The sequence below is a fragment of the Musa acuminata genome, chromosome BXJ2-6 (assembly GCF_036884655.1).
Source record: "Musa acuminata AAA Group cultivar baxijiao chromosome BXJ2-6, Cavendish_Baxijiao_AAA, whole genome shotgun sequence".
Lineage (NCBI taxonomy): Eukaryota > Viridiplantae > Streptophyta > Magnoliopsida > Zingiberales > Musaceae > Musa > Musa acuminata.
The window spans coordinates 11,638,906-11,653,419 of record NC_088343.1 but is presented as its reverse complement, the minus strand read 5'-3'; the positions used below and the strand labels follow the sequence as shown (position 1 = coordinate 11,653,419).

Below are 14,514 nucleotides of genomic sequence, written 5' to 3'. Positions count from 1 at the left end.
TAGATGTCGCGTTATTCGATGGAGAGGCATGCGTCCATCGACGCGCAGCTGAGGCTTCTGGCGCCGGGGAAGGTCTCCGAGGATGATAAGTTGGTGGAGTACGATGCGCTTCTCGTGGATCGCTTCCTCGACATCCTCCAGAGCTTGCACGGCGAAGATCTGAGGGAAACGGTACCCAAATTCTTGTCAATTTCCTGTACAACTGTTTTGAGTTGTTATTCATCGGAAAGGTCGAATCTTGTTTCGAGGTGTTATCTTGATCTGCCGTGGAGGCTTTCGATCTTTTTTTTATAATCGTCGATGCTTCAGATTGTCAAGTAAAACGCATTCTTACCATTTGTTTAAGCGTTAGTTTCGATCTGCGGCAGCCCTTTTCTTTATGAGTTGTGTGAGATTCTTTAGTTCGGAGATGCAGCCCTAAAGAAGGAAAAAAAGTATATACATTTATAATTAAATGGTTGCTCTTTGTAGATCAATGCATAAGAATTGTGTGTTTTTGTTAGTTCTTCAGAAAGATGATACAGATATTTTTTAGATCTCACATTGTACTCATAATTCATTTTTGTGAAGCTTTGGTGAATCCATTTATGCCTATCTGTTTTGTGTTCTAGCTATTCCGATCTGCAATATAGATTTTGCATTTACTCTGTAGGTTCAAGAGTGCTATGAGATATCTGCTAAGTACGAAGGGACACGTGACCTGAGTAAGCTGGATGAACTGGGGCATGTGCTGATGAGTCTGGACCCTGGGGACTCTATCTTGGTGGCCAGCTCCTTCTCCCACATGCTCAACTTGGGCAATCTGGCTGAGGAGGTTCAGATTGCCCACCGCAGGAGGAACAAGCTGAAAAAGGGAGATTTTGTGGATGAAAGTAATGCAACCACTGAATCCGACATCGAAGAGACTCTTAAAAGGCTTGTCGAGCAACTGCATAAATCACCAGTGGAGGTCTTTGATGCTCTGAAGAACCAGACAGTTGATCTGGTTTTAACTGCACATCCAACACAATCAATCAGGAGATCACTGCTTCAGAAACATGGCAGGTCTTTTTAAAAGCTCTTGGCAATATACCTGAGACAATTTTCTTTAGAAAATCCATTCTCATGACAATATCAGACATTTTGCTCCTAATGTGCTTGTTAGACATACTCATATTTGAAAATTTCTTGTATGCGTTTGTCTCCTCTGTGACAATCACCATAGACTCATTCACATGTTTTGTGATCAGCCAGTTCAGTTTTTACTACAGGTGGCATAAGTACTCTTATGTGGTTCAGCAAATATTATTAACTTTTTCTATTTACAATATTTGACATACAGGATAAGGAATTGCTTGACACAACTGACAGCCAAGGATATAACTCCTGATGATCAGCATGAGCTCGATGAAGCACTTCAGAGAGAGGTAACTTGGTTGTATAACTCCTTCGTTATGTAGTAATAAGGGCGTGCCCAGTACACGAGGCTCCCGCCAATACGGGGTATGGGGAGGGCCAATGTATGCAGCCTTACATTTAAATATTTAAAGAGGTTGTTGCCGTGACTCAAACCCTTGTTTCCCAGGTCACAAAGGAGTAACCTTGCCATTGTACCAGGGAACGAAATCTTATTGTTGTCCAATGAATTTGTGATATTGATATTTAATGAACTTGTACATAATCCAATTGTTAATTAGCTATGGCCTGGTTAGCTTTGTTTCTAAGTGAAGCCAACAACACGTTGTATTATAACTCTCTCATCAGCTTCTAGATAAGGTCTGTCGTATGTTCTAGTTGTTAGATATATGAAGCTGTGCATGAATGTATGAATCTTATTGAATCTTCTTGAGGCTAAGAAACAAATTTTGAATGGATTCCTTTCTTTTAGTTAGATCAGTTTTAAGTATGGCTATTCAAGATATTGGTTTAATATATTTGGAATGACCATTGGAGATCTTTTCCTTTAAATAGTGTACTATACCAATTTATAGCTTAACTCTTCTATACTACTAAGCTCTATAAGACTAATATTTTTCTTAAATGCTCACTTTCAGAGTTATCTCCTATTGATGCTTATGACCTTGTTTAAGACAGATGAACCTTCTCATTTGGTTCCGTCAAGCTATAGCCATAAATGTATAGGACTGGTAATGGCCACTAAAGAGTTTTTTTCTCCTATCTCATAGCAAGTATATGTAGTTAGATGGAACATGAAAGTGGAAACTTACCTCCTGGGCTTCTCCAAAGGCGACTGAGAAGATAAGAAAGGAACATAATATTGTTAATGAGAGCAGAAAAAAGTAAAGGCTGAGGCCTCATGATATGCTTATTGCTACAGCTTTCCTTTTGTCTGTTTGCAGATTCAAGCTGCATTTCGAACTGATGAAATACGAAGAACACCTCCCACTCCACAAGATGAGATGCGTGCCGGAATGAGCTACTTCCACGAAACAATTTGGAAAGGTGTACCAAAATTTTTGCGTCGTGTTGATACAGCTCTGAAGAACATCGGAATAAATGAGCGTGTCCCTTATAATGCTCCTCTCATTCAGTTTTCTTCCTGGATGGGCGGGGATCGTGATGGTATAATATGTTCTGAAGATATCTGCTTAAATTTGTTATTCTCTTGCATAGAATATCTGTGTATAGTTTTCTTATGCCTACTGTATGATCATGTACAACAGAGTAAGAACTCTTTAGGAAAATACAGCACTAGTGTGGGAATATATTAATATTTATGTGATAATATGTTTGTGTAAATGATGCAGGAAATCCCAGAGTTACTCCAGAGGTCACAAGGGATGTATGCTTGTTGGCTAGAATGATAGCTGCAAGCTTGTACTATTCTCAGATAGAAGATTTGATGTTTGAGGTACTACAAACTACAAAGTATAAACCATCCTATCCTATCTCTGCTGGTGTAACATTCAGTTGAGGAAGTGTTTTTCTTTACCTTCCATGCTGCTAACCTTTTTTAAAAATGTTGTAGTTATCTATGTGGCGCTGCTCCAATGAACTTCGAGAACGAGCAAATGAACTTCACCAGTCGACAAAGAAAGATGCAAAGCACTATATAGGTATACTCAGTATACAACAAGTCATAAATGAACTGTAAAGTATGATTATCATTTTCTTACTCTAATACATTGCTTTGACTTGGAACTGAACCTAATATTCCTCAAGTTTCATTTGATGTCATTTGCTGCTTTTCTGGGAACAATATATATTAACTCCTATAATATTTCTCTTAGTGTTGCACTTTTTTTTGTGTGGAAGAGCATACCATTTTGCATCTCTATGTGTAAGAGTTTAAAATGTAGTTTAATTCAGACCTAAAGCAACTATTGATGTCGTTGTTTTAGCTAAGATAAGAAGCATGTTTTGCAAAAGTGTTTTGTAATAATAATAGAAATTATAATATGGGATTAAACACAAATCGAGCTAATATACCCTCTTAGTTAACATGCTCTAGCTCCTCTCTCTCTCTCTCTCTCTCTCTCTCTACATATATATATATATATATATATATATATATATATATATATATATATATATATCTGCCCTCTGTAAAATAGTAATAGAGTTTAAAATGTACTTTCATACTATTACAAGGAGTAATGATTGGCTACAAGTTTTGATATACTGTTTTGATATGTTTTATACAATTTTGTGGGTTTATACAAAAATACTTAGTCTAGGTATTCTTCCTCTATGGTTGGCTAGGCACTTTATTTTATTGATGATAAGATTGAACAGCATTCATAAAACATCCTGGTTTGAATTTAAATTCTGATCTACCTTCTTTTGTTTATTTATCCGAGGAAAGTGCATAACTCTCTTTTTCTATCATATAACTAATTTTCAATAGAACATCCATTCCTTTTATTTTGTACAATTTAAACAGAGACACTGGAAAGATATTTGAACCGAAGTATTGCTTGGAATTGTTCAGTCTGTTAGGATGGGGCTTGAATTGTTCTAGTCTGATAATTTTCAATTTTGATGCAGAATTCTGGAAACAAGTTCCACCTAGTGAGCCATATCGTGTTATACTTGGTGATGTGAGGGATAAGCTGTATAATACACGTGAACGTTCTCGCCATTTGTTAACAAATGGAATTTCAGACATATCAGAGGATGCAACTTTTACAAACGTTGAGCAGGTTATCTGTCAAATCTTTTGCTTGTCTGGATAGTTGTCAAATCTTTCACAAACTTTGAGCAAAAAAGGTCTAGGAAGAAGATTCCATTAGTTGTCTAATCATTTGAATTTGAACAATATCTTTAAGTATGTTTTGTTCATGTAGAAGAGAAAAGTTCTAAATAAGTTCCATTTCAGAACCTTGCTACGACTATATTTATAAACACATGTTTGAAGCTTTTTGCATTTCATCTAAGCAACGTGGTTACTCATACTAAGTTTTAGGAGTGTGAAATTTGATCCATAAAGTTGCTCCATTACAATATGGAATCATTGAGTTGAAAAATGAGATAGTTACTACTCATGTGGAAATAAAACTGCAGACAGTCATGCCTTTCCAGATCCTCCAGCATTGGCAGTAGCCTCATGCAGTTGGCAGCCTTTTTTATCAGAATATTTCCATCTTATCTTCACACATGACTACATGTACACTTGCATGCATGTTCAGATGACTCGCATGTAGATGTTTTGGTTTCTTTTAGATAGTCATCATGTATTATCTTCTCAGTACAATTTATTTCCTTTTGTAGCTTCTGGAACCCCTTGAGCTCTGTTACAGGTCACTCTGCTCTTGTGGCGATAGACCTATTGCTGATGGAAGCCTTCTTGACTTCTTGCGCCAAGTATCCACATTTGGCCTTTCTCTTGTGAGACTTGATATTAGGCAAGAATCTGATAGGCACACTGATGTGCTTGATGCAATTACAAATTATCTTGGAATTGGATCATACCATGATTGGTCTGAAGAAAAACGCCAGGACTGGTTGTTATGTGAACTAAGAGGCAAGCGCCCTCTATTTGGTCCTGACCTTCCACAAACAGAGGAAATTGCCGATGTTTTGCAGACATTACATGTTATTGCAGAACTTCCTTCTGATAGTTTTGGGGCTTATATCATCTCAATGGCAACTGCTCCATCAGATGTGCTCGCTGTGGAGCTCTTGCAACGTGAGTGTCGTGTGAAGAAACCACTAAGAGTTGTCCCATTATTTGAAAAACTTGCAGATCTTGAGGCCGCTCCTGCAGCTTTAGCCCGATTGTTTTCAATAGATTGGTACATGAACAGGATCAGCGGAAAGCAGGAAGTCATGATTGGTTATTCTGATTCAGGGAAGGATGCTGGTCGTCTTTCTGCAGCTTGGCAGTTATATAAAGCTCAAGAGGAGCTTGTCAAGGTTGCTAAGCAATATGGTGTGAAATTGACAATGTTTCATGGTCGAGGTGGGACTGTTGGAAGAGGAGGTGGCCCTACACATCTTGCTATATTGTCTCAGCCACCAGAAACAATTAATGGATCATTTCGTGTGACAATTCAAGGTGAAGTAATTGAACAGTCATTTGGGGAGGAGCATTTATGCTTTAGAACACTTCAACGATTTACAGCTGCTACTCTTGAACATGGTATGCACCCTCCAATTCCACCTAAGCCAGAATGGCGTGCTCTGATGGATGAGATGACTGTAGTGGCCACAGAGGAGTATCGCTCAATAGTTTTCAAGGAACCTCGTTTTGTTGAATATTTCCGACTGGTAAGTAGTCTTTTTTCTATATTTATGCTGCTGCAGAAGTAATATTTAGCCAATAATGGATGAAAAACAAAAAGCCTTAGCTTAGAATGTATGTGTGTTAACTATCATGAAGCTGTGTCTTTGAACTCCTGCTAGTTTACTTGGTTTTGCAAATACTATTATTCATTCCGCATTTCTCTAATTCATAGTAAAATGTTTAAAGCAAGGATTTTAATCCTGGTCTAATACTGGTTTTAGCAACCGTTTGGACCGTTACAGTATGGGTATACCAGTAATTGTCCTTGGTCTGACCGGTTAAAATCTGTAACACCCCTGGTTAGTCTCACATCGAAAGTGGGCAGGATTAAGATTGACTTATAAGGGTCTGATGAGTGTACTACTATAAACTTCAGCTTAAGCATTTTGGTCAGTGGTTTAGACCAAACGAAGTTGATAGGCTAGTTTGCCCATCAGGCCCGGGTTATGACATTTGGTATCAGAGCCGACCTAGTATTTGGGCATGGTGAGGGGGCTCGAGTAGAAAAGGGTTACCCGTAGACGGAATCAGAGGACTCGTCACGGCGTGGAGCCACCACTGGGCTACGCCTCACATGCACTATGCTAGGGTTTGATCTGGGTTATGTTGGGGCTTGACGAGGACGTCAAGCCTTTGAGTGGGGGGTGATTGTAACACCCCTGGTTAGTCCCACATCGAAAGTAGGCAGGATTAAGATTGACTTATAAGGGTCTGATGAGTGTACTATTATAAACTTCAGCTTAAGCATTTTGGTCAGTGGTTTAGACCAAACGAAGTTGATAAGCTAGTTTGCCCATCAGGCCCGGGTTATGACAAAATCAGTATTTGAAGCCTTGGACTGAGATATGACTCATCCTTGAGAAGACATTGTAGACAATTTTAGAAGAATTCTGTTATCCAGATTCCCCTTGTTTGACAATGTAAATTCTGGTAATGTTATTATTCTTTTCTTCGCTTAGTTAATATCCAGGCTTGGTTTTTGATTGTATCATGCATCCCCCCTACCTTCTTCAAAATTTCAAATGCCTATTATTATCTACGGTCCAATAGAATTTCAAATTTTGGTCAACATTATACGCATGATTTCACATGTTTATTTTGGCCCAGTTCACATAAAACAGTGAATATTGCTGTCATGATGTAAATCTTTCTTCTTGTAATTTACAGGCCACACCTGAGACAGAATATGGTAGGATGAACATTGGTAGTCGTCCATCAAAACGGAAGCCTAGTGGGGGAATAGAATCACTTCGAGCAATTCCATGGATTTTTGCTTGGACCCAGACAAGGTTTCATCTTCCTGTATGGCTAGGCTTTGGTGCAGCTTTCAAGCATGTCATGCACAAGGATATCAGAAATCTTCAGATGCTAAAGGAGATGTATAAGGAGTGGCCCTTTTTTAGGGTTACAATAGATTTGGTTGAGATGGTCTTTGCTAAGGGAGATCCAGGAATAGCTGCTATCTACGACAAATTGCTTGTTTCTGAGGCGTTATGGCCATTTGGGGAGCGACTAAGGGCCAACTATGAAGAGACAAAACAGCTTCTTCTTCAGGTGAGCTCTACTTCTCTGTTTATGTTGATTAGGTCGAAGGAAATGCTATAATGTTGTGGTATGTCCTTGTTCATTCGCTCATTTATAAACGAACTTAAAAAAGAAAAATAAGAACATAGGATAAACTAACTTAATCTACCTGTGCTGTTGGGTAAGTAATACCAATAAAACAACAGGAAATTTGGTACATACAGTGGCTTCTCCATTAGTCTTATCGATTTCGTACAATTTTCTGATCCTGAAACACGACCTCTGCAAACTTTTGCAGGTTGCTGGTCACAGGGATCTTCTTGAAGGTGATCCTTATCTGAAACAACGACTGCGGCTGCGCCATGCCTATATAACGACTCTAAATGTTTGTCAAGCATATACACTGAAGCGAATGAGGGATCCTGACTTCATCATAAATCTGAAGCCTCACATATTGAAGGATGTCGATTCTGACGATCCAGCCGCCGATCTGGTGAAATTGAATCCAGCCAGTGAATATGCCCCTGGGCTCGAAGACACCCTCATCTTGACGATGAAGGGCATCGCTGCCGGCATGAGGAACACCGGATAGATCTATCTATCCACTGTTCCTTTCTAGTAGCAGTATCATGTGTGGTGGCTTTTGCAAGGAGTTGAGTTAGTAAATGCCTGATGCAGTTGGCTATTGTTTTTCGCCTTCCTTGTTATAAATAACAGAGAAAGAAACCTTCTCTCTGGCTAAAACTTGACATGCCAAACTATCTATTGTATGTTCGAAGTTTAGTTCTGTTGGTAATCTGTGTTTCTCCCTGTAACTTTCTTCAATCGATTTTGTGTTCGCAGTATACGATTTGCTATTTGTGCAGAGGATACATTTCAGACCTGTTCCCTTCGAATATAATATACCGAGAATCACGTGCACGCAACGTGACACCAAAGAACGCATCTACTTTGCTTCTTGTTCCCGCAAAAGCTTCCTAAGGACGTGTCCACTTTCGGTGCTCTCTTCGAACTAGGTTATTATCCTTAACCAACTATCGTGTCGATCACGGACAGATGCAACGGCTTCTTCTTCTCCGCGAAGCAACGCCCTCTTGACCTGATCCAGCGGATCACCTTAAACATAAATCCCTCCCTCCCCCGAATTCCGAAACCCTTCCACCTACTAGGGCGAACTAGAACGAGCGATAGAGGGATCAGCGATGGCCGTCTCGGCGGCGCGGCAGCGGCGACCACCGGCGACGGATCGGGACGCCCCGTCATCGTCGTCGGATCGGTACTCGAAGGAGGACAAGGGGGAGAAGAAAGAAGAGCGGGTGGGGGTGGGGTGGCTGCTGCCGGCGCTTGCTTTGGGTTTGCTCCGACACATGAGCGCCACCTCCAACATCATCCACGACTGCGATGAGGTCTTCAATTACTGGGAGCCCCTCCATTACCTCCTCTACAAGTCGGGATTCCAGACCTGGGAGTATAGGCATGCCTCCGTCGCCTTCTGTCTTATTTATATCTTTCATTTCAAGAAAATGGTTTGATCGCTTCTTATATATAGTTACATTTTGATTGTTGATCTGACTCCACTTTATTGTTCTGTCGATTGACTTAGTGGTAGCTAGGGTATAAAGATTTCTTTCTCATAGAACGAGGACAGTAATCTCTAACAAGGTGTTGCAATCATTAGGGTTTTCAGGCTTAAGTAATCGTATTTTGTTGACTTTAATGCATCAATTAGGGTTTTCAGGCTTAAGTAATGGTACTGGGCTTAACATTATTCCCTAGAGCGATAGAAATTAATTCCAAGAAAACTATTATGAAAAGTTAGGTTATTGAGTAGTCGAGATTACATTAATTGATCTCAAAATAATGTTATTAATTGATTCTAGAAAGTTGGGCTATTAATTGATCTTGAAAATCTAAGTTATTAATTGGTTCAAAAAATAAATCAGCTTGCAATTGGTTTGTCGTTCAAAGCTGATTAGTAGGAATTGGAGATGAAAGATAAAGGCACAATCAAGTTGCTTCTTAAGCGCAATATATTATCTTAAATAAAACCTCCCCTAAGATTTTGTAGGAAAAACAAAAAAAAATTATATGTCAATTACTTTATAATCAGCTCTATTTGAAGAAAAAAAATGTATTAGTTGAGTATGGAAGAAGAGACTAACATCAAATCTTGATATGTTTAACAAGTATATTGTGCATGTGACTAGCATAAATATGAACCTCATAAGATGATGGCCTGTTGCTGTTGAACCTCACTCCCAGTTTCTTATGGAAGTCCAGTAACAGTATTGCTATCTAACAAAGAAACACTCATGGTCGATGAAGTGACATCAATTTTTTGTAGAACAAGAAATTAAATAAGCTAGTCATCAGCAATGGTAATGACTTTTGATTGTTGGACAAGCTCCTCATGTTAAAGAAGCAACTAGAGACCAAGATCAAGTTCATTCTGGAAGTTGATTATAGTGACAAATTGAAATCATTGTCTTCAGAAGGGCCACATCTAGTAGAAGATGAAAGAAGGACTGCAAAAGCTCAAGAAAAATCGAGATCGGGCTACTACAAAGAACCAAGTGATTGCAAATGTGACAGCTTCTGAGATGAAGACAATGATGTCCTAATTGTCTCTAAGAGTATCGACAATTTTGATGATGCATGGATAATAGATTCTAATAGTTTGCAGCATCTTTGATGTAGGAGGATTTTTACTTTGTTTCTTTGAAGATAAAAGAAGGCCCTGTTCAGTTGGCAGATTGTTCAGCAAATAATGTTGCTGATTTAGGGATGATGAGAATCAAGATGTTCAATGGAGCAGTCCATGTTCTAGCGAGTGAGGTATGCCCCAAAAATATGAAAGCATCTAATTTTGCTTGATGTAGTAGACTTCAAGACCATGGGTAGTGTTTTAAAGGTGACATGTGGCATTATGGCTAGCATGAGAAGGACAGGTGTGGCATGATCTGTCAGATGATTTAGGTGGAGCACCAATGGCTATTAAAGAAGCTTAAAAGAATGATGAAAGATGGTCCAATTGTAGGTGTGGATGCACTAGTTAGCTTTTTGTAAAATAAAGACCAGGTGGAGATTGTTGATTAGCATGATTCTTTGGCTTTCATTAGCACTGGGTCCTAGTGTTATTACAATTTAGAAATTGTGTTCTTGGTCCTTACATTTGTAGGAGCCGGAGGTGATAGATCATATGTTTTTTCAGAATTGGTTACCATCAGCATGTACAGTGATTGTAGGAATTACTGAAAATTGGTGAATGTCTGTATATGAGACAGCCAAATAGATAATATGCCAAGTATTGTGTGGGCTAAAACATGGAGTAGAAAGAGAGAAGGGAAGAGAAGGGAGAAAAAAGAGATGATTGAGGAGAATGTTATGTTGGTTTAATTGGATATTCTTAGAGTGTTGTTCTTATAGAGTAGGCTTTAGCCATGATGACAATTGTAGGTGGAGCACCAAAGGCTACTACGATGGCTCAAAATCATGTTTTAGATAGTCCAGTTGGAGGCAAGCAGCCATTCAAATTCAATTTTTGACAATAAAAGCACATCTAACTTTTACTGTTCTTCTGAAGTTCCCATGCATCATGTACCTAGAACTTTTTCTATTATATACTTGTCTTTGAATGTTATAAGTTCTTAAGATGGCTCAAAGTGAAAAGAAAAGGTGTCGAACCTACCTAAACTAGGTCATGGCTCTTTAGGTTGTTTTATGTTATTTTGAAAATTCTTTAAAAACTCCTGATAGAATGAAGTTGTGTGCCCAATAACCCTTTTCACATTCTTCACACTGGGCTTAAAAGGACCTGTAAAAATCTACGGTTTGGGGATTGTGAATCCTTACTTTTTTTTTTTTTTTTAACCATCTTTTACCTTTGTGCAGCTCTGAGTTTGCTTTGCGGTCATATTTATACATCTTTTTCCATGCTTTGGTGGCTGGACCAGCTTCTTTGATCTACAGTGAGGAGAAGGTGAATTAAAACATCATAGATTGTAGATTTTCTCTCTTTCTAGCTTATTCTCAATATAAAAGTTTTTGTTAACTAATTATGTTCCCTCACTAATGAAATTTCAGGTTCGAGTCTTTTATTCAGTAAGGCTTTTTCTTGGTCTTGTCTCGACTTTCACAGATACAGTTCTGGTGGTTGCCCTTTCAAGAAAATATGGGAAAAGGCTTGCATGGTATACACTCGCAATGCTGTGCCTAACCAGTGGTTGTTTCTTTGCAAGTACAAGTGAGTTTCTTATCCTGTCATCTGTCATTTTCTTTGCTGTTAATGCTTTGTTTACTTCAAATTTCCTTCTTTTCTTAACTATTAAATGTTTTCCTTTTTATCCTTGTTTTGTGACAACCAGTTCTGCTGAATATTTTATCTGTTTCCTGTCTCTATGGTTTGCTTCTCTAATTTTTGTGAATGCTTCTCCAGGTTTTCTACCTAGTAGCTTCTCTATGTATGCTGTTACTCTTTCATCAGCTCTCTTCCTTCTTCAGAAGTATGCTATGGCTGTATCTGTTGCTGCTGCTGGAGTGATCATCGGCTGGCCTTTCTCTATTCTAGTTTTTCTTCCAATCACATTCTATTCATTGAGTAGGGGAGGATTCAAAAAAGTATTTTTATCCGGGATTTTAACCTCTGTGCTTATTCTTGTAAGAAATCTGACCATTAACTGATTTCTTTTTCCACCTCTGCTCTATAACTACCACGTCCAGTTTTGTTATGGTTATGACTTTGGGTTCTGTTACCAGGCTTTCTCATTGCTTGCTGACTATTACTGCTACGCAAGATGGACATCTTCAGTATTCAACCTGGTGCAGTATAATGTGTCAGGAGGTGGTCAGAGCCACTTATATGGAACTGAAGGACCCTTGTTTTATTTTAGGAATGGATTTAACAACTTTAATTTCTGCTTCATTCTTGCTTTACTTTTCTTGGCGATTTTACCTATTGCGAGGAAGAAATATGCCCCGGATTTGCTCATTGTGGTCTCTCCCATGTATATTTGGTTGGCTTTTATGTCATTGCAGGCTCATAAAGAAGAAAGGTAATAGTCACTTTTTCTTCCACTCTGTACCATACAAATCATCAGATTTATCTACAGTTCTTGTTAGAAAATTGTTACTCTATAAGGTTAATCATTTGAATCATGCCTGATTGATTTTGAACATGTTTACAATGGTTGTTAGTTGTTGTCATTTTCCTTATCATTGTTATGGCTTTGTCTGAATGTTAGTATTGAAGTGTTTTGTGTCGTTTGTTTGGGACAAAGGACAAGTCAAACTTCCCTTGACTTGCAACTTACCAAGTTCATGAGCCTCTTCATTATCCATTCTATCACTGCTTCTTTACTTCCATTTGTCTCATTTCTCATCGTCAATGTTAATCTTCTCTGTGATTGCATCATAAATGGCATACATTTGCATTTAGAAATATCACCAGTCCCTGTAGGTGTTTTCGTCTTATTTGTTGATAACAGTAGGTTGCATCTTAACTTTAGCAGTTTTAAGGTCTGTTTTATGGCATTACAGGTTTCTCTATCCAATCTATCCACTTATATGCATTGCAGCAACAGCTGTCATTGATAGTTTTCCTGATCTTTTCCGTGACAAGTATGCAGTTGAAGACACACTGATTGTTCAGGTACATTTAATGTCTCCTGTCTTATCTTTTAGGTCAGTGATTGATCGAGTAACCATAAGACTGCTTGATGTCTACTTGGCTGCCTGTACAGATTGCAAAAGGACTTAGACCCATCTTTCTTGGCCTTATATTGTGTGCCTCACATAGCCGCACATTCTCAATTCTTAATGGGTACTCTGCGCCTTTGGAAATTTATAAACACTTGGAACATCATGGTGATGCTGGAACTGGTAAGATATTTTTATATCTGATAGTAAAATGATCTGAGGCCAGAAAAGTCATACCATATGTCTATATAAGTGAAGTTTCTAATCGTAACTGTCTCTAGTTCTTAATCTTGTAGTTTCAGCTCTTGAGATTTCTAAGTGGTCATGGCGAATCATTTTTTTTAATGTACTTTTGCTAGTCTTTAAAAAAATCCTACCGTTCCTATGCTTTCTTATGTTTGATAACCATTGATTCTCTCCCGCACCCTCCCTGTAACAATAATAAAAAAGAAATCACATTATATCCATGCATTTGACATATTTTTATCTTCGTATGTAGGCTCTGTGCTTTGTGTCGGAAGTGAGTGGCACCGTTTTCCTTCCTCGTTTTTCGTACCATCATATGTTAGCGAAGTTCGATGGGTGGATGATGGATTCAGGGGCCTTCTTCCATTTCCTTTCAATTCTAGTTTTGGAGGGATGGGAGCTGCCCCACCTTATTTCAACGACAAGAACAAGGCTTCCGGTGATCAATACGTAATATCCCTACCATTTTCTTGGTTATATGATCTTGCACCGTCTTGTTTTCCATGCTAATCCTGCTTTGACTGGATGCGCAGGTGAAGGACACTGAAGTCTGTACCTTCTTTGTGGAGCTAGATCTGAAGCGACCATTTCCTGCTCGAGGAACTGACTTGTCAACTTGGGAGGTAAACTCTGGTGTTTCTTTTTCAACTTTCATATTAGCTCATGTTAGTGTGACCATTTGCGGTGTTCTGACCATAATCTAATGGTCTCAGACACTAGCGGCCATACCTTTCCTGGACAGAGAGCTGTCGCCTGCCACATACCGATCATTCTTCATCCCCTATAAATGGCAAGAAAAGAATGTATTTGGCTTGTATAAGTTGCTAAAGAAAATACCCAAGAGTGGCCAAGCACATACTTGATTTAGGCGCTTGATGGGTGCCACTCTCCGCGAGATCTTCGTTTGAACTTTCAGAGTTCATTTTACCCCGCAAAATTCTTAGCTCCATGATGCTTCAGTAACGCAGTTTTAGGCAGAAAAGACTGTGTATCTTTGCTCGTCTTTATCCTATTGTCGCTCGGTTAGGGACTTTTTGTTTGTCTAGTACGGTCTTTGTTGTGTGTGCTAATTAATATGATAGTGTGGGAAAGTGAATCGAGCCAAGTTTTCTGTGGTGGACATTTCTCGCTGTTACTAATCCTTTTACTTGGGTGTTTAAGATTGACTGACTCGTAACAAGTCAGCCTATGATTAAAGACAAAACCAGCTGACTTCACTGGGAAGAAGAGCTCTGCAGTCAACACAACTGCCTGCTGACTTGCACTAGTTAAATCCGATGACATCGTCATCGATATCGACAGTCTCCCGAACTCTTCCCCGCTGC

The 14,514-nt window shown here is 38.9% G+C and overlaps 2 protein-coding genes across 2 annotated transcripts; both read left to right on the top strand.

The window, feature by feature from the left end:
• On the top strand, positions 1-8,094 carry LOC135614848 (phosphoenolpyruvate carboxylase 2-like). The gene is made up of 10 exons (XM_065112663.1): positions 1-171; positions 653-1,044; positions 1,322-1,406; positions 2,340-2,562; positions 2,748-2,851; positions 2,969-3,056; positions 3,988-4,142; positions 4,711-5,709; positions 6,893-7,279; positions 7,548-8,094. The coding sequence occupies exons 1-10, from the start codon at positions 4-6 to the stop codon at positions 7,839-7,841; spliced, it is 2,895 nt and encodes a 964-aa protein (XP_064968735.1). The 5' UTR covers positions 1-3; the 3' UTR covers positions 7,842-8,094.
• Positions 8,095-8,401: 307 nt separating this feature from the next.
• LOC103987811 (dol-P-Man:Man(6)GlcNAc(2)-PP-Dol alpha-1,2-mannosyltransferase) lies at positions 8,402-14,311 on the top strand. The gene is made up of 10 exons (XM_009406230.3): positions 8,402-8,723; positions 11,141-11,228; positions 11,333-11,492; positions 11,685-11,905; positions 12,005-12,300; positions 12,785-12,896; positions 12,988-13,126; positions 13,443-13,639; positions 13,723-13,812; positions 13,903-14,311. Exons 1-10 carry the CDS (start codon positions 8,452-8,454, stop codon positions 14,050-14,052), a joined length of 1,725 nt encoding a protein of 574 aa, XP_009404505.2. The 5' UTR covers positions 8,402-8,451; the 3' UTR covers positions 14,053-14,311.
• Positions 14,312-14,514: the final 203 nt, after the last annotated feature.

What these genes read in the sequence shown, in the direction of transcription:
- LOC135614848 (XM_065112663.1), top strand. Translation starts at nt 4, where the DNA reads ATGTCGCGTTATTCGATGGAGAGGCATGCGTCCATCGACGCGCAGCTG. An exon ending in CTTTTACAAACGTTGAGCAG is followed by an intron (nt 4,143 to 4,710) that starts GTTATCTGTCAA and finishes TTCCTTTTGTAG; the next exon opens with CTTCTGGAACCCCTTGAGCT. An exon ending in TTGTTGAATATTTCCGACTG is followed by an intron (nt 5,710 to 6,892) that starts GTAAGTAGTCTT and finishes TGTAATTTACAG; the next exon opens with GCCACACCTGAGACAGAATA.
- LOC103987811 (XM_009406230.3), top strand. Translation starts at nt 8,452, where the DNA reads ATGGCCGTCTCGGCGGCGCGGCAGCGGCGACCACCGGCGACGGATCGG. An exon ending in TAACCTCTGTGCTTATTCTT is followed by an intron (nt 11,906 to 12,004) that starts GTAAGAAATCTG and finishes TTCTGTTACCAG; the next exon opens with GCTTTCTCATTGCTTGCTGA. An exon ending in TCATGGTGATGCTGGAACTG is followed by an intron (nt 13,127 to 13,442) that starts GTAAGATATTTT and finishes CTTCGTATGTAG; the next exon opens with GCTCTGTGCTTTGTGTCGGA.